This window comes from Fusarium vanettenii (genome assembly GCF_000151355.1).
Source record: "Fusarium vanettenii 77-13-4 chromosome 1 genomic scaffold NECHAsca_1_chr1_3_0, whole genome shotgun sequence".
Lineage (NCBI taxonomy): Eukaryota > Fungi > Ascomycota > Sordariomycetes > Hypocreales > Nectriaceae > Fusarium > Fusarium vanettenii.
Window position 1 is genome coordinate 3708732 of NW_003315881.1, and position 22086 is coordinate 3730817.

The 22086-nt window shown below is 53.0% G+C and overlaps 8 protein-coding genes across 8 annotated transcripts; 4 read left to right on the forward strand and 4 right to left on the reverse strand.

The window, feature by feature from the left end:
- Window positions 1-2970: 2970 nt before the first annotated feature.
- On the reverse strand, window positions 2971-4683 carry NECHADRAFT_75412 (uncharacterized protein; the record flags this gene model as incomplete). Its single annotated transcript, XM_003054516.1, has 5 exons — window positions 2971-3443; window positions 3493-3907; window positions 3957-3996; window positions 4071-4537; window positions 4588-4683. The coding sequence occupies 5 exons, from the start codon at window positions 4681-4683 to the stop codon at window positions 2971-2973; spliced, it is 1491 nt and encodes a 496-aa protein (XP_003054562.1).
- A 1781-nt stretch (window positions 4684-6464) lies between these two features.
- NECHADRAFT_75413 (uncharacterized protein) lies at window positions 6465-7312 on the reverse strand (the record flags this gene model as incomplete). Its single annotated transcript, XM_003054517.1, has 2 exons — window positions 6465-7036; window positions 7090-7312. 2 exons carry the CDS (start codon window positions 7310-7312, stop codon window positions 6465-6467), a joined length of 795 nt encoding a protein of 264 aa, XP_003054563.1.
- A 2064-nt stretch (window positions 7313-9376) lies between these two features.
- On the reverse strand, window positions 9377-10919 carry NECHADRAFT_90415 (uncharacterized protein; the record flags this gene model as incomplete). The annotated part of the gene is made up of 2 exons (XM_003054518.1): window positions 9377-9474; window positions 9518-10919. 2 exons carry the CDS (start codon window positions 10917-10919, stop codon window positions 9377-9379), a joined length of 1500 nt encoding a protein of 499 aa, XP_003054564.1.
- A 1292-nt stretch (window positions 10920-12211) lies between these two features.
- Window positions 12212-13891, forward strand: NECHADRAFT_75415 (uncharacterized protein; the record flags this gene model as incomplete). The annotated part of the gene is made up of 4 exons (XM_003053806.1): window positions 12212-12244; window positions 12506-12527; window positions 12665-12921; window positions 13082-13891. The coding sequence occupies 4 exons, from the start codon at window positions 12212-12214 to the stop codon at window positions 13889-13891; spliced, it is 1122 nt and encodes a 373-aa protein (XP_003053852.1).
- Window positions 13892-14570: 679 nt separating this feature from the next.
- On the forward strand, window positions 14571-15637 carry NECHADRAFT_90416 (uncharacterized protein; the record flags this gene model as incomplete). Its single annotated transcript, XM_003053807.1, has 4 exons — window positions 14571-14661; window positions 14706-14919; window positions 14984-15500; window positions 15557-15637. The coding sequence occupies 4 exons, from the start codon at window positions 14571-14573 to the stop codon at window positions 15635-15637; spliced, it is 903 nt and encodes a 300-aa protein (XP_003053853.1).
- A 358-nt stretch (window positions 15638-15995) lies between these two features.
- NECHADRAFT_90417 (uncharacterized protein) lies at window positions 15996-16878 on the forward strand (the record flags this gene model as incomplete). Its single annotated transcript, XM_003053808.1, has 4 exons — window positions 15996-16041; window positions 16086-16380; window positions 16434-16737; window positions 16789-16878. 4 exons carry the CDS (start codon window positions 15996-15998, stop codon window positions 16876-16878), a joined length of 735 nt encoding a protein of 244 aa, XP_003053854.1.
- Window positions 16879-17301: 423 nt separating this feature from the next.
- On the reverse strand, window positions 17302-18359 carry NECHADRAFT_90418 (uncharacterized protein; the record flags this gene model as incomplete). The annotated part of the gene is made up of 3 exons (XM_003054519.1): window positions 17302-17636; window positions 17703-18123; window positions 18186-18359. 3 exons carry the CDS (start codon window positions 18357-18359, stop codon window positions 17302-17304), a joined length of 930 nt encoding a protein of 309 aa, XP_003054565.1.
- Window positions 18360-19299: 940 nt separating this feature from the next.
- Window positions 19300-20424, forward strand: NECHADRAFT_98984 (uncharacterized protein; the record flags this gene model as incomplete). The annotated part of the gene is made up of 3 exons (XM_003053809.1): window positions 19300-19335; window positions 19386-19567; window positions 19614-20424. The coding sequence occupies 3 exons, from the start codon at window positions 19300-19302 to the stop codon at window positions 20338-20340; spliced, it is 945 nt and encodes a 314-aa protein (XP_003053855.1). The 3' UTR covers window positions 20341-20424.
- Window positions 20425-22086: the final 1662 nt, after the last annotated feature.

A 22086-nucleotide genomic window follows, 5' to 3' on the forward strand; every position in this document is an offset into this window, starting at 1 on the left:
GCGGGAGGTCAAGAGATTTGAGAGGTGACGGAGCGGAGGGACCTAAAGAATGGGAAAGAGTGGGCGCCCAGTACCAGTACCAGTGCAGCAAGGCAAGGCAAGCCCACTTTCAGTGGCAGTTTTTAGCAGGATTCTAAGCCAGCGCCAGCCCAGGCGGATGGGGATGGGGTGGAGATGGGGCGTCCGGGTCTTGCGTCTGCGTCTGCGAGAAACCTGGAAATAGGTTGGATTGGATCCAGGGGGTTTAACGTGAGAGTCTGGGGGTGAGGTTACTGATGAAAGTGAGAGGTGAAAGCCACAGAGGCCGTTTTTTGAACTGATAGAGTGGAAACAGCCTGGGACAGTGTTGGGATGAAGACGGTGGTGAACGGCGTGTCCGGCGGCTGAGATGAGACGAGGCCGTGCTGAAAAAAACAAGGCGTGACGTTGACGAACCCCGTTGTTACAACGTTGAGATTGAATTCAAGCCGGTAGTGGCAGTTTAACAGAGGGTCAAGAATAATTACAAAGCAAGAGTTGAAAAGAGTCGTGACATTCTGGAGCATCAAATTCGAGTCAAGTCATGGGGTGTAGAACGTGATGCGATGAAGAAGAAAAGACACCCGCGACGGGAAGCACCAAATGTCCGGGGGCATCATCCACGGAAGCGGCAGTACCTCGACGGTACAGTACATTACATTGCCATCCCATCCATTACACCCCCAGGCAAGGGAAGCGAACGCCTACGGGAATGACACAAGCTAAAAAAGGGTCCAGGCCGCCAAAGCCGCCGCGGAGGCTGCACACCTTTACTCGACGAGGAACATGATGATGGCATCACCCTCCGCATTCCCTTGTTAGAGTGGGCTAATCTGTAGCCACCATGTGCCTTTGCATGTGCGTGGCATCATCACTTTTGCTCATGTTATTCTACAACACGATACTGTACAATGTCAGTAATGCAACAGCTGACAAACCCTTCATTCCTGGACACTGGTGTTTTTTTCTCAAAAGAGACCTGGACTACAGCTGGAAATCGTGCTTTGGCGAGATCTCCGCCCCGCCCCGTTATGACGCTGCCGACGACGTCATTTCCCTGTCGCCAGCGGGCATTGTACAGCTCCACCATCCAATCATGGCCCCTGGTTAAGCTGCACGCCTTCTTGGCTCCCCAGTGGCGCCTGTTTCCAGCGGGAGGGTCGCTGAAATCACAGCCCGAGCACGCGCAGCTTTCAATTCATCCATGGATCATTCACACTCACAGCCGAGAGCGAGAGTAACAGCAGCAGCATGGACGGACGCTAGGAAGCAGCCACTGACCGTTCCTGCTCCAAGGTTAGGCTCCCCGGCTACAGCGGTCCCATCGGGTCCCATTTCCCAGTTCTCCTTCAGATGCAACTCGAGGCTTGTGATGATGGATTCTTTTGTTTATTACGGAGTATCTCGAGGCTAATCATTTTAGATCTCTCCACTGTCGAGACGTTTATTCTCTTGGCAGGCATCAGCTTGTTTCTTTGTCTTTTTTACACTCATCTCATGGTGTCACCAAGCAGATCCGTTCCTCAACAGACGAGTCATGGAAGAGTCAAGACCACCTGCATCACTAAACTATTGCTTCATCTTCTGCAACAAGAATGGAAAATGTTGACCTTGGATGCTGATCATAACGAAGCACCGCTGATACACCTGCATACGGTGCAACACGGGCACCCAACAGCAGGTTGCCCTTCACTGAGGCTAGCCCGGATCAACACTTGCTGTCGCTTTTGCCAAACACACGCAACGTCAGCCCAAAACCGGCTTTTGGGTTTGGGGAGCGGGGGCTTGCCGCTTGGCTTTTGCGTCTCTTGACAGGGTTATCCAATGGCTTTTGATGCCATCCATCCCATGCCCTCCCCCTCCATCGGCTGCCCGTAGACTCGGACGTGCCAATGTCCCCGTAAAGGTTGCCCTTGGTCGGGTCTGGACCTCGTTTTGGACCCTGGCTGCATACTGTACTTGTACGAAGCCAAGGCTGACGAATGTCTCGTCTTTGGCCGTACCGTACGGATAACTCCCTCAGCTCGAATACGGTGTCATGTTTGCTTGCCGACTCTATTTCTGCTTGCCTGTCACTGATTTGCCGGCACAGCTGTTGGTGAAAACTCTTTTTTACTCTTGAAACCGCACTAGGTGCGTGTTGCACGTTGGCTCTCTTCGGGCCTTGGCCTGTACCTGGCCATCATCTCCATCCTCAGCCCAGCACATCCTGGCTATGGACAGTCCATCTCCAGTCTAGACCAATGTTGGCCCAGGATCTCAAGTCTTGCCAGTCCGACATTTCCGCTCATCGAAATGCCGCCATTTGAGACTCAATGCGAGGGCAGTTTGAAAGGAATTTCTCTTTGAGGACTCTGGCGCCCATAAGCGCTATGACGCGGCTCTCTCGCTTCGTGGGACGTCTCATCCTCAAATGCATCTTGATGTGATGTCATGACGCGGCTGGCGCCTGATGGCCAACACTTGCTGATATCATTCACCGAAACCCAAGAGCTTGTCTCAGCCGCTTGACGTTATCTCCCAGATCTAAGATGGGTGTCGAGTGTTGCCTTGCCCTTGACGTCTAGACGCATGCTATTAATGGCAGCCTGGAAGTGACCACGCCCTGACTAGCATGGATCTTTGAACAAGGCGCGTCAACGACATGCGCCTTTGTCGTCAGCGTCTTAGACAATGTGTCTGTGCCTTGCTTGATATTCCTAGATATGGAATGTAACCCCCCTGATCTGCTAGCTGAACAACTTGTATTCAAACTATTCTCATCAATAACTCAATAACTCAACACAACTGTCACATATACACAGCGTCTGAACGACGCAGATCATCGCTATAAACACAATCATACATCATAAAACATCACGCCGAGCACGTCAAACTCCTATGGCTATCTTGGTTCACTTTGTACGTAAATATATCGCAGAAAAACGCACCGCCCCCGCGCAGCTCCCGGTCCTACAACTTGAAGCATCGATACGGGACTTCGTGACTCTCTGCGTACGACCTGAGCTGCCTGTTCTTCCAGCCGTAAAACACCCTCAGGCCTAGAGCCACGATGGCAACAAACATCAGCAGTGCTGCGTTGACCCAGTGGCCGGTCGTGAAGCCGTCGTCGCGCTCTGATGTCTTGTAGATCCATACACCGGGGATCTGGCCGATACCGCCACCTAGACTCACGTTGATGGCGATGGCGAGACCTGTTGACGCTGTTGTGAAGACGTTGGAGCTGAGCCATCCCAGCATGGGCGGTATACACGAGAAGGAGCCTGCAGTGGCGAGGATGAGACCACCGTACCGTGCCTTGTAGGCATGGACGGGTAGAGCTGCTGATACGATAAAACCGATGGCGCCAACGGTCGAGGCCATGGCTGTGTGGACGCCTCGAGCGTTGAAGTGATCCGCCGACCACGCCACTAATACCTGGCAGACTACACATACAATCAGCGCCATTCTTTCATAACTACTCGAATAACTTACCATATGCAATGGCCCACGGAGGCACAGTCATCAGCTGGGCCTCGGGGTCAGCAAAATCCAATCCCACCGTGATGGACGGCGCAAACAAGCTCAGACTGGCAAAAGCTGGACCTGAGGCAAAGTAGATGGCGTAGTGGGCGTACAGACGCCAATCCGTCAGAGTCTCGCGAGCCTCGGCCCATGTCATGGCGGGCTGCGATTCCTTACTACCCTCGTAGTATAGCCGATGGATGGCCATGTCCTTTTCGGCCTCGGATAGCCACTTGGCACGCTCCGGGTAGTCGGGCAGGAAGAAGAGCACGAGGAAGGCGGCCAGACAGGATGGGATGCCTTCAAGGATGAAGAGCCAACGCCACCCCGAGAGGCCGCCGGTGCCATTCATGTGGCCGATGCCGTAGGCGATTGCGCCGCCGAACTAGACAGTGTAAGTCGCTAGACGAGTTGTTCAAATAAGGTTAACTCACTGCGCCGGCAAGTGTAGCTGATGCCAGGATAAAGGCGACCCTGCATGCAGTAAGTATCTGCTGTCGTGCCAAGCCGGACCAAAGGCTCATGAACCCCTCGGCCAAAAAACTCACCTAACACTGCGCTCGTCGTGCTTGTACCAAAAGGTCAGGTAGTAGACCAAGCCAGGGAACAGGCCGGCCTCGAATGTTCCGAGTAGGAATCGCACAGCGGTGACGCTGGCAAAGCTGTTTGTCGCGGCCGTGAGGATCGTCATGGCGCCCCAGCAAAACATGAGGAAGGCTAGCCATCGGCTTGGGCGCAGCTTCTTGAGGAGGATGTTGCTAGGGACCTCGAAGATGGCGTACGAGACGAGAAAGACCATGAGCGAGTTTACAAACTGCTGGTCCGTCATCTTGGTCTCGTGCTGCATGTCGTGGTTGGTGGACAGGTTGAGGACCATGGCGTTGCCGATGTTTGTTCGGTCGAGGAAGGAGAGGAAGTAGATGGCGGCCGAGAGCGGGATGATGCGCAGGTCCTGCTTCCAGAGCAGATCGCGCTCGAGAGGGCTCATGTGTACATCGTAGTGGACGGGGAGTTCCTTTGCGACATGGTTAGAGCTGAGAGATATTCGAGAAGTTGAGGTATTACATCGTCTTTCAGAATGGTCGAATCGACGTCGTCGACGGCTGCGGGAGGAGGAAACGGGATGGGAATGGGAATCTTTTCGGGAGGAGTGGCGGCCATGGTCGACATTGCCGCGCGCCGTCAGCGGCGGCCGTTTAAAGAGGCACAAAAGATGTTGTCGTCGAGTTTTTGTCTCTGATGGTCGGCGATCGGCAGGGGAGGAGGCGAAAGGATGTGGTACAGGGCGGGTGACCCCTTTCCGGTAGATGGACGATTATTTAACGCGGCGCGACAAAAGAAAAAGAAGAAGCTATAGATCGTAAAGAGGGACAAGACCCAGAAAACAAGAAACGCCAAGGACAAAGAGGCCTATATATATCGTGATCTGGCCGGGGGTGGCGTGGTAGTAGAAGAGATGTGATTGAGATAAGAGAGCGAGAAATGAAGTGCTTTTTTTTTCTTGTCCGTCTTGGTTCTCCAGTTCTTTTTTTCTCAACAGCACCACTTTCAGGCGCAGGCCCATGGACACCGCCGACTCAGACTCGCTCGGGATGGAGAGGGAAATGCGGGGGAGAGAGAGAGACAGAGAGAGTGTCGGCCAGGCCATGGATGGATATGGATGGATGGATGAGCTCCAAGGGCAAGGATCCACTGCCGATCAGATCACATCAACACTTGAGAGGTCCAATGACTCGCAGTGGCGCCATGGGTCTTTCCTTTTCGTCTCTTTCGTCTTCTCTCTACAGAGGTTGGAGACTTGAAACAAGGTTATCTGTAAGCCGATGCAGAGAGCTTGTTCTTTATTCCCGAGCACCATGACCGCCGAGCTGCAGAACCGCAACAGCAACACGCGACTTGACCCTCAACTGCGGCGTGTCCATTTTGGCGCGGGGATGCCTGTTTTAAAATGAACAAAAAGCCCCAGTCTCATAAGCGGAACCTTTATGACCCTCCCCTTGTCTTGTCCACTTGCTTTGATTGAGTGACGAGACGAGAGACGGGGAGAGACAAGCGAACCGAGCCCGAGGCGGCTACCCCCACTCGAGATCTTCAAATCCCACCCTTCACTCGCAGCACGCGACTCGACGAGAATGAAAAGTCTTTGGAGGGCGAAAAAAAAACTCATCACAGACATGGCCCGCTCGGCAATCCAATTGTCAAGCCTGTTGGCGAGCGGGGGACCCAGAAGGATTGCTACAAGGGCAGGGGAAGTTATTATTTCAAGGCTGCCCAATGCGTTGTTGTTGTTGCCGTCATGTCCCGATGGCTGATTATTCCCGAAACGGCGTTTGAGAGAGAGAAATGCCAACTGACTCACTTTCTGTCTGCAGCTCGTTTTTTCCCGACCCAATTGCAATCACCGTGACACAAGGCTCCGCCCGTTATTTCCTAGACGGGTCGACGGCCTTCGGCTCCGGGCCGGGGTGGGGCATCCTCCGGTCCCGGAGTAAGACAAGGTCACGCTCTCACACTCAATTGTCCGGGGAAATAATAAACGCGAAAAGATTAGCCATGGGGGGAGGGAGATTACGAATCACAAGAGTCCACTTGGCTACGAGTTACCCAGATCGAGTATCCCGAAAAGATAGAGATCAATGCATTAGAGACTATCAACGTTGTGCAACCCATCCCCCCTCCTTCTCGGTATTCCTTTTCCCTCTTTTCTTTCTATTTGGAATCTTTGAAAAGGCTGCCCGACCTCGGGACGAGGTTCTGCAACCTTGAGAGGTCAGTTGATCGTCAATCGTCGTGCGTTGCGCCGGCCGCGGGTTTAAGGATATGTACCGAAAATGCCTGATGTCGCCATCACGCTTTGTATTGTAACCGTAACATCAGTTGACTAATAACTGAACTGCCGTACAATGACGTTCCATCTATCTATGCGAAGAAGATCATCCACATTAATCCTCCGATGGCCAGACTAACCATGCCACGACCATGCACATCTTTAACCCAGCGCCAGCCCACAGCGCACCTGCTATCCCGACTGAGCTCTGAGCAAAGAGTCCTCCCGTGACGACGCCCAGCAGTAATAGTAGAGGCGCCAAAGCTCTCTGGTTCCTCGGCACGTTGTCAAACTTGAACAGGTTGCTGTCGGAAAACAGATCGCAATACGCGCTCGTCAGGACCACGCTGATGAGGGCGTCTCGCCGAAGCACCCGGCTTATCACTGCTTGCCCACAGCTCTGGAACGCCATGAGCGAGATGGGCACGAGCACGTTCCACGCGAGGTCGTCGCCGCCCGGGGGATCCGCGCCGACGATGATGGCTGCGGCTGCTGTGAGGAGGGCCTGTATTGTGAAGGAGGCGGCGAGGACCCATCGACGTCGTGGAGAGAAGTGATGGTGGAAGCGACCAAAGACAAACGAACCGAGGCAGAAGGCGGCGATGGATACGGCTGACTTGATGAGCCTGGGACCTGGTGTTGTTGTTGCTAGGCTTGCGAGGCCGAGACCGACATACACCGTGTTTCCTATCAAAGACCTGTCAGTCTTGTGTGTTTCGGTGAGCTAAAGTAAGACTAACCTGTCTGCATAGACACAAATGTGCCCCAGACCTGTATCGAGGCGCTGTCGAGAAGTCCGGTCACGACATAGCAGGCAAGGAGAATTGCGTCTGTCCACGAAAAATGAAGGTCGTCCACCAAATGGCTCTTCAAGCCGGTCCTTTGCCGTTTCGAAGAAAATCCTCCTAGCAGCGGCGTCTCCTCATCCGTCCTTCCGACGCTGTTGGCCGTTGTGCGATGCATGGCGAAAGACGTTCCCTTCTGGTCTCGGCTCACTCAGTCACGGCAACAACGAAACAGTATAAACTTGCTCTGCACCTCTGAACAAGCACGAGACCAGATTCCTTTAACGATTTCAAAGTTGGGCAGTAAGCGAAGGACATTTAAAAGGCCCCAAGGCAAACTTTTGTTCCGATGACGACAGGTTCCTCGCCAAGCTTAGTGTAATACCCACTTTCCTCGGTCAAAGGCCATGTCTCCGTGGCAAAGATAGGAATAGGTTACAATGGCACTAAGGCTAACCGATGCGTAGCATTCCGTTCGTGATAAGCCTGCTAAACTGGTCTGGGCCTTTCTGAGTTGTAAGACTGCAAGGGCATGACTCAAAAAATAACGGCATGTGCTTTGCCTCGCTAGTTCTGTGTATGGCCTCAAAACCTCTAGTGGGTTTTTTCACATGAACAATAGATTGGTAGACTTTGCTGGGTTCACATGCTCAAGACATGTCTCACGAACGGTACTTGGGGGAACCCTGGTGGTTCAGTCCCATAAAAACAGATGTTGGAACAAGGAGGCCGTATTACGAAAATTGGACTGGAACTCTATCTCCGGTTGTTACCTTTGTGTCTGTGCCCAACGTGGATTTTTCCTGTCCCGACATCGCTATTGAGTTGAGGCCGTCGTGACAACAGTGATAGATCATACTGAGGTTGACACGCTGCTGCTGTCAGGTCCCTTCATGTTGTTACCCCAGCCAAGGCAAACTATACAGGACAAGATCCAACTTGAAGTGAGTTTCTAGGACTGTAGTCATTAGTCATGACTAAGGCTAGAAGATGCATGAACGCTTGTCCAGTTCGCTTGCTTTAAGATTCCGACTCATCCCCGTGCTAATGACACCGCCACTCCTTCGTTTTCAACCCGTCCATGTTATAGAATGGTCTAGAACAGTGAGATGATGCCCAACCAACGATACAATACCAATTCTGTGGGGTTTCTGCCCGTACAAAGTTGACAAGGTCTATCGGCTACGACCTCGCCTATGTCGCACCCTTGTTTCTCGGTCATCTTACCGATGCCGGAACCTTCAGACCGATCGGTGAGGAACAGAACCCCTGCTACTCATGTGCCCTATGCAGCTCGTTGGTTTCCAAGAATGTCGTTACAATAGAACCTATGGGTGAGTTGGACATCTCGTCTTCATGTCAACATGGTCAGGCATCATTCACCATTCGCAACTCGGCCGTGGACAACCAAAGCAAACTCACACATCACAAGCACTCATCAAGAAACATTGGTTGAGATAACAAGAAGTCTCCGGACCCACGTAATCTCGTTCAGACATCAAACATGGAGCCGGCCAATAAATTTACTATACACAAGAAGTTATATAATCCAAGAAAGTTGAAAACCTCAAGCCTCTTCGTCTCCTTATTTTGTACTGTCCAGCTGCCTTCTCAGCAGCTCAACTCTTTGTTGCTCATATTTACAGGGAGGGAGCAGCGGTGGCAGTCACGTAGACGGTATGGGTGACAGTCTTGGTGCTGCACTGGCCCTGGCTCTTGACCTGGTTGCCAGACCAGTTGCCCCAGGGGTAGCCGGAAGGACTGGGGCGACGGGTAGGGCGGGTCTTGCGGGTGCCAGTGGGGGCCTGGGTGGCAGAGGGAGCTTGGGCAACCTCGGTGGTAGCTCCGACAGGCTCAGAGACAGCAGGCTGCTCAACGGGCTCCTCGTCGCAGTCCTCATCATCGCCAGTCTTAGGGGCAGCAGATGGGGCAGCAGACTCAGTAGCAACGGGGGCCTCGGCGACAGGGGCGGTAGTGGCAGCAGGCTGAGAGGGAGTGATCACCACAGAGGAGGGCTCCTCAACAGCAATGTCAGAGGGCTTGATCACGACGGAAGAAGGCTCCTCGACGGCGACCGAGGTGGGCTCCTCAGCAGCGGCAGAGGAGGCAGCACCGTTAGTGGGCGCAGGCAGGACGTTGGTGACATCCTCGGAGACAGAGGCGAAAGAAGGGCGAGGAGCACCCTCGGGGACGGTGGCAGACTCCTGGGCGGACTCCTCAACGGCCTGGACAGAGGTGGGCTCTACAGCAGCAGGGGTAGACTGAACAGCGCTGGGCTTGGCGGCAGCGGCAGAGCTGGCAACGGCAGACTTGGTCGCAGCGGGCTGAGAGGCAGCAGCGCTGGAAGCAGGAGTAGAGCCAGAGCCAGAGCCAGAGCCGGCACCGTTGGACATGCAAGCGAAAGAGATCTTGGTGACGTCGGAGCCCTGGGTAGGACCATCGAGAGACCAGGCCATGTTGACGTAGGGCCAGCAGATGCGGCCGTCAGCCATGGTGACCATATCACCAGCAACGTAAGTGTCGTCAGAAGAGATGGGCTCGCCAACCTTCTTGCCCTTGGAGTCGACAAGCTGGAACTTGGTACCGGCGAACTTGCCCTTGCAGCCCATAGCCTCGAAGGGGCAGACGGGATTGGAGATCTCCTCCCAGGTGACGAGGGCGTTGGAAGCATCGAAAGCAGCGGCGTGAGCGTTGGAGCAGTCGTTGGCACCCTCGGTAACCCAGTTGATCTGGCTGTCACCGTCGGCGGCACCGACCTCGGAAGTAGCCTGCTCACCAACGATGGTCTTCTTGTCCGAGAAGAGAGCGATAGCGACGTTGCGGTTGTTGGTGCGGTTCTGAGCCTTGGTGTAGCCCTGGCCCATCCAGTCGTTGAGGGTCAGGTCAATAGCACCACGGGAAACCCAGGAGAAGATGTAAGAGTCGGAGCCAATGAAGCGGGCGAGGGAGCTGTAGGAGCCACCCATTCCACCCATGGGCTCGTTGCTGCCACCGTTGATGGTCATCTCGTTGGAGACCTTGACACCGTTGTTGCCCATGCCCTGGGTCTCGGTGTTGAGCCAGATGGCACCCTGATCCTCAGCGCAGAGGGAGGCGAAGGGAGGCTCGTCGGCCTCCTCAAAGGCAATACCGGTGTTGTGGGAGCAGCCCCAAGAGGAGGAGGCACCGGCAATCTCCTCGATCTTACCGTCGGTGGTGATGTATCGGATGGCATCACCAAAGTGGCCCGAGGCGGAGCCAGAGTAGGAGGTGACGACGATGTAAGCAGCATAGTAGCCAGCCTTCTCGGAGAAGACGAGGTCACCGTTGATATCGGGAGAGGCAAGAGAGTCTCCGCCAAGACCAGAACCACCGAGGAGGGTGCGGAAGGTCTGCTTGCCGTTGGTGTACTTGTAAAGCACGGGGAGGGGGTCCTTGGACTCTCCAGACACAACCTCGTTGGTCAGGATGGCGAAGCCGTCATTGTGGGCAACAAGACCACCGGCCTCCTCACCAGCCTTGATGGTGACGGGAGTGCCAACAGCGGCAAAGGTCTTGGGGTCAACACCCTGAACGTGAACACCGGTACCGCTTCCATCGAGGTAAGCCAGGTAAGCGGTCTTGCCATCAGGAGAGACGGCGAAGGGAGTTCGGCGATGGTGAGGGAAGCCGGTCCAGTAAGCTTCCTGGACGGGGTTGAAAGAGCTGCCCAGAGTGAGGGCATCGACGTGGTTCTCGAGCGAGGTGGAGGAGAGCTGAGCAGCCGCCAGCGCCAGGCCGGCAGCGAGGGTGAGAAGACGAGACATGGTTGATGAACGACTTGTAGTATAAGTAAACGACAGGAGTGAGTTAAGACGAATAAGGGAGTGTATGTAGTCGAGTTGGACTAGTAAAGATCGTCGAAAAGAAACAAAAGAAGGTAATCGGGACAAGGCCCCAGGTCAATCATCCAAAGCCAGCACTGGTTGAAGCTATTCTCTTCTCTTTCTTCCTCGACCCGGGCGATATCAACTCTTTTAAAGAGCTTGAAGGCGGAGAGGACCCCGGCAGTTTCGGCCTCCGCCAAGCATCTCCAGACCGGCCGGCGAGCGGTGGAAAAATTCACGGCGTCCCGTATCCGCGGAGATTTGGGACCTCGAGGCCGGTCTAGCAGCCATTCATTTTACATCAGACAGTTAACGGGTGAGGGGTCACGATCCAGCATGGTTGTGGTGTTTCAAGCCCCTGTCATTGCTTGTGTCAGCAAATTCTTGGGTCCTCAGCTCACTCACCCAACCGCCCCGGCAGATACACTCGTCTTGACTCTGAGCCTGGTAAATCAAGGCTGGTGGGCTCACTGTGAGTGGATCGTCAGCGGTGGTCTGTCCCAACTAGGTCTAACGTGAGGCCTGAGTTTGTCTTTTGGGGACAGACTCAAGAGGGGCGGTTTCGAATGGCGCTCTTTCTTGGTAAACGAGATGGAAGCAGGAGCATTGGTTCAGTGGATGATGGCCACATCAAAGAGAGTTTCCTAGGATGTGCTGGTCTGTTGTTGGTTGTCAGCAAGGTGGTGTTGGTATTAGTGGCACTAGATGTAATGGTAAGTTGAATCTATATACACTCTGCATTATAGCCCTCTCGACTTTTGCAGATCAGAACTAAACATTGATTCACAATAGCCTCGCTTCATCTGTTTCTGCTCAGCTGTTTTGCGGATAGAAACCGATACCGATGGGGCGTTTTACCCCTTTCTCGGGAAGCCTTAAGGGGGGCCGCAGCAGGGGTTTCAAGGCCCCTTGTTTCGAGAGGTTTCGCCTCGATCCTGCATCAATATGGGAAGATTCTCGAACGGCTCAAGGTGGGCCAATTATGTAGTTTTCCGACTCTGGAGCGAGTATTCGGGAGCGGGTATAAAGATGAAAGGGTCCTTGAAAGGGAGAGTGAAAGCCTGGAGGAGTTTGCCAAGGTTCTCAACCCTCTTGCGGACTCCGCAAACGTCCCGTTGGGCTAGCGCTTGTTCATCTGCCGAGTCGCAAACGAGAGTAGCAGATCATTTAGATGTAACCTGCCCAGAAGCCGGTAAGTCCGGGAGAAGGGGAATGGTGCTGTCGTATTCAAGATGGGTATTGAAGAGAAATGGAATGTGTTGAGGGTGAGTGTGATCCCGTGACAGCCCAGCTTCTCGTATGGACAGCCTGCGGGGGAGGCTACAGGCGGCCGACCGCTGAAATTGCAAGCGGCTGCGCCTGCTCACGTGCTGTAAATAGTCCCCTAATAGCCCGGCGGCTGCCGCCTTCAGACAGCCAGCGATCCCTGACTAGACCGGATTGGGGTCGCCGCCTCAGTCATGGCTCAGTCATGAAGTGGCACCCGCGTCCATTGTTGTCAACTCGTATCGAGTCGCCGCCATCAGCCACAACAAAAACGCGCGCGACGTACGTTCATCCATCGTTGAATAGGAGGCAAAGCCTGATTGTTTCTTTGTCCCATTTGATTTCTATCCCTTTCATTCTCGTACATACATGAATCTCTAAAGCATTCATCTCGGAGACAATCTCGTCTCCTTGTCCAGGATCCTTCATCTCCATCATCGGCTTCGGTGTCAACATTCATCGGACATCGGCTCATATGTCGCTCCCGATGATGCTCAGCTCTCTTGTTAGGCCCACGAGGAAGGGCATCAGTGATGGCCTCCTCATTTTGGCCATGATTGGCGGTGTCATCTCTCTCATCTTGGCATTTATCGTCTTTATCGCTGGCACTACCATCATCCCTGGCAGTGGTGATAACCCCGATCATTTGTTCTGGAAGCCGTTGGCTTTGGTGACTGTGCGTGCTGTCTTTCTATTTGTTCGCTCACTCACTCTCTCATTCATTCGTTCACTCACCTCCCACACACTCTCATGCTCACTTCCATGCTCACTCCATATTCATTCCATACTTGCTCTCTCATCCCCATCTCATCCTTGCCGAAACTAACCACCTCTAGTTTGATGGACTCGTTCCCAATAATGACACATCCAAGTTCTTGGTCCAACTAAACTGGTACGCCAGCTCATTCGGCTGGGAGTATCCCAATGCCCCCAAGAACCTCCCCAAGGCGGGCATCACTTCATCAGGTCTACGATGGTCTTCCAACATCGTCAACGACCTCCACCAGATCGCCAGGGACCTCAACCTTCCCCAGGACACATGGGACTGTCCCAAGTTTGGAGCATACGAGGACCCCTGCGGCAACATCTTCTTTGAGGCATGGCGCACCTACATGGTCCACAACGGCTTGCCCATCTCCAGCTGGCTCCTCTGGGTCATGGTGACGTCGGCCCTTGTCCTCGGATCTTGGACTATGGTGCAAGAGTGGATGATTCAGAAGAGGCCGCACTGGATGAGGTGCCGATGCATCATCGGCAAGCGATGGTGTCCCTGCCCCAAAGGCACCAAGGAGGAGATTGAGAACCACGACGACTTTGTATGGGACAAGGTGCGGTTGTCTTACTGGACTCTCTCGGCCGCCTACTTTGGCACCGCCGCGACCCACGCCTGCGTCACGTCGGTGTTTTTTGTCAAGTTTCTGGGATTCTTTGAGGAGCGACTGCCCGAGGGCATCAGCATGCGTCCCAGAAGACGTATCGCCTCCGAGGTCCTGTTGTGGGTGGCTTTCGGCATAAGGTGCTTCAGTGCCCTGTGCATGGCCATCAGGTGGAAGCTGAGCCGGAGACCAAAGGGCTGGTTGGACGGACAGAGTGTTGGTCTCGACGGTGACAGTGGAAGACCTGGTGATGCGCGTTATACTGACTAGAACTAAAGAGCGAGGGCATATACCATAATTGATAGAGCGAGCGAATCGTCAACTGTAATTTAAGTTATCTGGACAGGGCATTGGGGATCACAACTTGGGTAGAGATATAGCATGATGGAGATATTCAGCCTCAACTCAAAACCATAACTTTGCTAGAACATGTGTATGTAACAACTTGATGAGGTCAACTCAAGCCAAGTCCACCCCACGTTCCAAGATGCCTATCTATCCGTTTAGTCACAACTCTTTAACCTGACTCGCCAAGTAACCCCCCTCGCTTGGCCAAATGGTCGCGCCCAGATTTGTCATGACTCTGCACCCCGCATTTGAACCCAGATCCACCGACCTTGCCGTAACGCGGTTGGAGGAGTAGTTCGCAGCTAACTAACGGCCAACCCTAACTCTGTCTCTATCTCCAGGAGGGCGTGATCGGCTCGATATCTGACCTCCGGGCCGGCGCGGCCGGTCCGGTCTTGGAGTTGATACAAAGGCTGAGCGAGGTCGCGTTTAAGAGAGATAGATTCCTCTTCTGCTAGTGATTCAGTGACTTGACTTAATATTGCTGCTCTGCACTTCAGTCCAAGGCTCAACTCGTAACCCCCAGTCGACAGTCGCACACTCAAAATGCTCTCCTCGGCAACTCTCCGAACTGCGCCCTTGCGGCGGCTCATCACCAAGCATGCCACACGCTCTCTCACCACCACACCCAAACCACGCCTCATCACCGCCCCTCAAAAGGTCTCCTCCAAGCTCACCATCCCACGTTCGGCGTCTTTCGCCACCAGCGCCGAGGCCACGGCTCCCGCCCCCGAAGCTGAGGTGAACACGAACTTTGCCGCCGTCGCCACGGGTGGCATTCCCTACCCCGGCATCCCCAAGATCGAAGATCCGTATCAGAAGCGACAATGGCAGCTGGAGCACATGGCTGGTGCGTTCCGTGTGTTTTCTCGTATGGGCTTCACTGAGGGAGCTGCGGGACACATCAGTGTTCGCGACCCTGTTGATCCTACTACTTTCTGGATCAACCCGTAAGTAGACAAACTCTGGCTCATCGCATGCCCCTGAGAACTCCATGATACTAACGCGAATCAGCATGGGCGTTCACTTCGGCATGCTCAAGGCCAGCGACATGGTTCACATCAACGAAGACGGCCAAGTCATCGGCGGCAACAGAGTCGCCGTCAACGCCGCGGGCTTCATGATCCACTCAGCCATCCACAAAGCACGCCCTGATGTCGACGCTGCCTGCCACGCGCACTCCAAGTTCGGCAAGGCGTGGTCGACGTTTGGCAAGCCCCTCGACATCATCAACCAGGACGCCTGCATCTTCTGGAACAACCAGAGCATCTACTCCAACTTTGGTGGCGTCGTTTTTGAGGACCAGGAGGGTGCTCGTATCGCTGAGGCGCTGGGACCCAAGAACCGTGCTGTTATCTTGCAGAACCATGGGCTTCTCACAGCTGGTGGCACTGTTGATGAGGCGGCGTATCTCTTTTCGCTCATGGAGAGGACGTGTGAGGTGCAGCTGCTTGTTGAAAGCAGCGGACTTCCCAAGCAGATCATCGGCGACGAGGAGGCGCAATACACATACAAGTATAACGCCGATCCAGTAAGTTTCTCCTACCATGATTCCCTACAGAATTATATGTTAACCTTGTTTTTTAGGAATCTCTCTACACCGAGTTCCAGCCTGATTTTGAGTACGAGGTTTGGCAGTCCAAGGGAGAGCTCAACTCGGGGTTCTAGAGGTTGACGAATGGTCTTTAATGTTATGACGAAACTCTAGCATGTATCTTGCTTCTAGAATAGGTTTTCTACGTAATTTTCCCTTTACTAAGGAATCGAAGCCCTTGAATTTCCGCAACTCTGATCCCATAGCAGTTGCCCCAATCGGCCTTGTTCGTGATGACTATTCCAATGAACTTCGGTGTCCGATGATTACCGGCTCTAAACCAGAACCAGGCATTTCGGCTTTCCACGCCCCCTTGATATAGGTTGGCAGGCCATCGGGCATCCCCTTCCTTTTGCCCCTTGACAGTTTCATCATCACATGAGCTCTGTTGGTCAAATTTGCTCCATATCCAGCAGCACCGATTCAATGACCATGGGCTCATTCTATACCATTATCGCTGGAGCCGGCCCGGGCACAGGTACGAGTGCTCCAGAAAATACGTCCTCACACTGACTTCTCAAGGTCGAGCCGCTGCCCTCCGCTTCTCAAAGACATATCCCGTAGTCATGTTGGCTCGTCGACCAGAGAGCTACGAGGATATCGTGCGGGACATTCGGCAGGCTGGCGGCCAGGCGCTTGGCATAGTGGCCGACGTGGCAGATTCCGCGTCACTGAGCCGGGCCTTTGACATCGTAGGGGAAGCCTTGCCGAACTTGAAGCTCGCGGCGGCCGTCTACAACGTCAATAGCGGCTTCATGATGAAGCCTTTCCTGGAACTACAACTGGACGAGTTCCAAAACAGTTTTGGCAAGACAGGGTAAGCGGTCACTTTTCCTTTGGCTAGCGTAAACTGATTCTCATCTTCCAAAGGGACGCATTCTTTAACTTTACACAAAAGACACTGCCTCTACTGCGTGAGGCTGTCAAGGATTCACCACACCCGCCTACATTAATCACCACAGGCGCCACGGCATCTATCAAAGCCTCGGCTGGTTTTGCCGCCTTTTCCGCCGGTAGGTTTGCCATGCGTGCGCTGAATCAATCTCTAGCCCGTGAATTTGGTCCTCAGGGAGTTCATATTGCACACGTTGTCATCGATGGACTCATCGACACCCCAGCCTCCAAGGCCTGGAGCAAGACTGATGTACCGGACAGTAAGATACAACCAGATGCGGTGAGTCACCTTGTTCTTGAGATTTGAGTAGTATGAAACTGAAACCGTAAGATTGCCGAGACGTATTGGCACCTTCACATACAACCGCGATCTGCATTCACGCAGGAGATGGATATTAGGCCATTCTCTGAGAGATTTTGAACCAAGACCGGGGAGTCGATATATTAGCCGTGTTTCTTAAAAAATTACTTTTGTATATCGAATCGAAGAGGTGTCCAAGGAGCTGATATGTTGAATGTTGAAATTGACCTCCATGCCCCAAGGCCGACACTTAACCTAGACTTAAATGGCATCGTCGGGAAACAACATGAAGAAACGTTTTTCAAGATTGGCGATTTTACATACGCAAGGATAGCTAGTAGCTACTGTAAATATTTGAATTTCTCTATTTAGAGGCTTAGTAGTCGAGTAGAAGTCATGGCATTAAGGCGAACAGACCCGAGTTGCACGCAACACTTGGACATCCAAGCTCAGTATGTAAACTATACAGCAACTTCTATTGAGTCCACAGAACGTTATATCTAGCTAAAAACAGAGTATAAAGGCATGAAAATGCCAAGGCCTTTAAAACTCTGCCTTGTGGGCTTCAAGAAACTCCTTCCAAGTCGTGGGCTGAAGTCCAACACTAGCCAACAGGTCCAGGCTTTCCTTGAGATCCTGCCCATTGTAGTAGCCCGGCTCTTCAATGAAAAGATGGTTCTCAAGCATCTCTTCAGCCAGCGGCTCGGGAAGAAAACTCTTGTATGTCGCGGCATCAATGGCCACGAAGCGGGCCGGCTTCCCAACCACTTCCTCAAACTCGGAGACGATCTGCGTGGGCGTGTAGTAGCCGGCAGCAGCGAGGATCTGCTTACCAAGAACCTCGGGTTCCTTGCGGATCGCAGCAACAACGTATTTACCTAGAGAGTACCAGGAATTAGGGCTCTTGTCGGGGGGGCCGTAGAGGATTGGAAGCTGTGACTTACCGAGGTCTGATGGAGTGTCGATGAGTGGGAACTTGGCCTTGTCTCCAACTGGATACGCGAGAGAGTAAACACCATCATCACCCTTCTTGATCATCTGCAACGTGGTAAAGTTGCTCATGAAATAGCCCGGGAGAACAAAGGTGCTTGGAATGTCCTTGGAGCGGATGTACCGTTCCACCTCGGCCTTGTCGTCAAAGTGAACGACGTGCTTGAGGCGCCCTCCAGTGGTCTCGGTGACATGAAGAAGAGATGAGTAGATCAGGTGCTTGACACCAAGGTCGGAAGCAACGTCGGCAACGTTTTTGCCGTGGGGCAGTTCCTGGCTTCCGCCGCCGGACATGAAGTCGGGGGTAGTAACGAGGAAAACAGTGTGGGAGTCCTTCAGAGCAGCGGTAAGCGTTTCCTTGGAGCTCATGTCGGCCTGTAACATGTGAGTTTCGATCCATGCCACGAGTCGAGGTTGTATGGGTCGGACGGGCTTACCGCAACGACTTCGACACCCTTTTCGGCCAAGGCTTGTGATGCAGGCTTGGAGACATCGCGGGTGATGCCTCGAATCTTGTACTCCTTGGAAAGGACGTCGTCGGCCAGAACAGCCCGGATGACAGAGCCACCCTGAGCGCCAGTGGCACCAAATACGGTCAAGAGCTTGGACATTGCGATGAAGGGATGGTTTATCCAAAATACAAACAAGGAAGGAATTTGTCGTGGGCGTGCAACGGTGTGTGGTCGGGATGATAGAAGACAGATGGATGAGCCAAGACACTTGGAAATGTTCCAAGACGGATGGCTTTATACCAGCAGCAGTCCATCTTAGAAACTCGCCATGACACTTACATTCGAGACCTATACACCGCCAAGTATACGCGTAGGTCAAGATGAGTGCGAAATGCTTCCGTAATCCTCACGAGTCAGACCAGCTCGGGACATCGTGAAACACCGAAAATGTCCACTAGATAGACTTTACTTGTAAAGTTTGCCCGAAATTTTGTAAACCGTACAGCTGGAATTAATGTCCAGCTTACAGGGTACTTTGCCAGTTTTATCATAGAACTGAGGGCCAGAATGGTTTCGGGTTTCCGAAAATCCTCTGCAATTAGTGATGTAGAGGGCGGCTTCAGGAGCCAGGGGTTCATTATCGTCAATGGGACTTTTCCTTTTTGCATCCTCCAACATGAATTCACGTCCTCATGTGTTGAAAAAGACAGTAAATCAAGTTTATCCATGTAGTAACTCTCCGTGCTTGGACCGGACAGACTCTCGCACTATATCGGACACCGAAGACAAGTCATCACGCGGCTTATTTGTCAGCCCCAGCCAATCGGAACTTTAGAAGGCCGAGTTTGTCATCCGACCTCCAACACTGATTGGAATGTCGTTCTCGAGTTGTAGGCGCTTCAGTAAATGCCGATGAGTCTGGGGTGGTGGGACGAGAAGGGGCATGGAGGGTCGGGGGTTGTTGATGGCATGAGGTGGCCTTGCCTGTTTCCCCCAGCTCCATATAAACCTCACAGGTACATGCTACAGTTTCCTATCCAACAGTATTAACTCAGGAGACCAAAAGAGCTGTGTTTCTTTCATAATCTCTAAAAGCAATATGGCCCAAATCGCGAGAAACGTTGCTCTCCTCGGTGTATGGCACCCTCTGTTGACTATGCCTAGTATGTTCTGACCAACTTGTAGGCTACGGGGACTCTGGGTTCTCACATCCTCACTGCTCTGAAAGGAGCTGGATTCTCCGTCACTGCTGTCCAACGCAAGGATTCCACAAAGGCTGTTCCTGAGGGCATCAAGTCAGTCAAGGTGGACCTAACCAACAAGGACGACCTTGCATCGGCTTTCAAGGGGCAAGATGCAGTCGTAAGGTATGGAGACAGATACTCCAGCCAGTACTGAGCTGACGCCTTGTAGCGCTGTGCCGAACCCTGCTCTCTTGACAGAAAAGATCATGATCGACGCAGCCATTGAGGCCTCGGTGAAGCGCATTATTCCATCTGAATACAGCACCAATCTTGAATCACCTTTGTCGCGCAAGTTGCCCATTGTCACGGAAAAGGCAAAGATCCGCGAGTACTTGACCAGCGTTATTTCATCTACCGACTCACCCACGACATGGACTTCGATCAACAACGGTCCCTTTTTCGAGATGTGCCTCAGATTCGGGGTCTTGGGCCCAAACCTCCGGGAGAAGAAGGCCACCTTTCATAACGGAGGCAACAACGTGATTGGCACAACAACTCTGCCAGACATCGCTACCGCCGTAGCCAAGGTCCTCGACTCTGCTCACTTTGCCGAAACTGCAAACCAGCCCGTGTACATTTACTCGGCTGCCATCAGCGAACGTCTCCTCACCAAGTTGGCATCCAAGGTCACGGGCATTGACTTTGGCACTGTGGAAGATGGAAGGATCGCTGACCTCGACGTCGACGAGCTCGTCCGAGACTCTGATGAGAAGAGAAGCAAGGGAGACATGTCTGGAATGTTTAACTATTATTACCAGATGATGTATGGAAAAGGCTATGGTGGTACTGATTTCAAGGAACTATCGTGGAATGATCGGTTGGGACTAAAGTCGATGACGGAAGAGGATGTTGAGCGGGAACTCAGGGCCGCCGCAGTCGAGTTTGGCATTCTTTGAGTTTCGAAAGTCAAGGTCAAGATGAACTGCTCAAACGGCATGCTGTACACTCCAAGTATAATGCCCTAACCTTTGGGACTCTATGTAGCAAGAATATTCATGCGAGAAACATAAGGGCCTGATTCGTGTCGGAGTTGCCTGGCGGCACTGTATCTCGGTAATCTTGGCATTATCCGATAAAGTGGCGCCGCCTAGGAGCTTACAGTGGTACAGCACTATAAATAAAATCCCCGAATGTGCTTATGATGCATCATCAACCGCTCTTTATCGGACACCGAAGCATACAATGAGTGCAGCACATCCTATTACAGAGTCCATTTCCAGACTCTCATGCACGTCATGCAGACAGAAAAAACTCAAGTGTGACCGCGTCCAACCTCAATGCGGCCGCTGCGCTAGGGCAGAGGAAGAGTGCAGCTTTCCTACCAAAAGAAAGGTGAACAAGGGAAAACGGAAGCAAGTCCGCGATCTTGAAGAGAAGCTGGGTGAGTACAAGACCGTGGTAGAAATTGGAGGTTAGAAATACTCATTCGGGGTCGCGTACGTGTTTCAGTCCAGCTTGAAAGTCGCATACAGACTCTCAGCGCCGGGGAAGCAACACTCCCGGAGGAGCCAGATACATCTTCTAGTACCGGTGCCTTGGATGGTAGCAGTGGGGGAGTCGGGGTTGCTGAGCCACAAGACGAGGGTCAGCCATCCTCCCAAGAGGTCTCCCAGGATGTGGCCGATGATGAACATTCTCCAACGGATGTTGCTTCAACCGAGCTACTGGAAGAGCTGTGAGCCACTTCCTCTTCTTTAGAAGAATGAATACTGTTGCTAACCTGTAGAACAGAACGGCGCTCTATTTCGACAAGCTTCACCATGCGTCGCCAATGATACACCGCTCTCGCTACTTGTCTTCCTTACGTCTTCCTCCCAACTCACAGCCCCCAGAATGCCTGCAGCAAATGGTTATGGCAACAGGCGCGAGTGTCATTCCAATGCATGCTCCCTTGGCCAATTCTCTATACAAACGGGGGAGAGCACTCGCCGAGGAGGACGAGATGAAGGTCAGTCCATCATCATGCCCGCTACCTGCGTTAGCTTCCGAACAACTCCCACAGGACCAGCCCGATCATCCAATCTGCGCCGCTCACGTTCAATGCTGGCTTTTAATCGCCAATTTTGAAGCTCGAAATGCCAACTTTTCAAGAGCGTGTGTCAGCTTGGGTCGAGCCATCCGGATGGCACAACTGCTCAATCTGCATCAACTTGACCGGGACAGCAATAGCAACCCCCCTTCCATATTTCCTACCGCGATGCAACCGCCTCAGGATTGGCTTGAACTAGAAGAAAGGCGCCGGACGTGGTGGGTTGCTTACGTCTCGGACCGAGTGCTCTTTGCAACTTCGGGTTTACCTGCACTTATCGATGACCAGGATGCAAGTTGAACCCCTGAGACACGACCAGAAGATGCATATTGACAACCTTTCAAGGTGTTTACGTTACTACCCACATCTGAGGAGGCTTTTCAGAATGGCTCTCCTGAGCCCACGACTATGCTGCGTGACGCATTGCGGAAAATGGACACAACTCCTTCGACTTATGGAGCTCGGGTCATGGCGGCGTCGTTGTTCTACCAAGCTTCCAAGACAGCACCCCAGCCGAACTGGGACCATAAAAATGATGGAGAGTACTGTAATAGGTTACAAGGCATCGACCACGGCTTATCAGCTCTGGCAGATATGCTCCCTGCCAACCTCC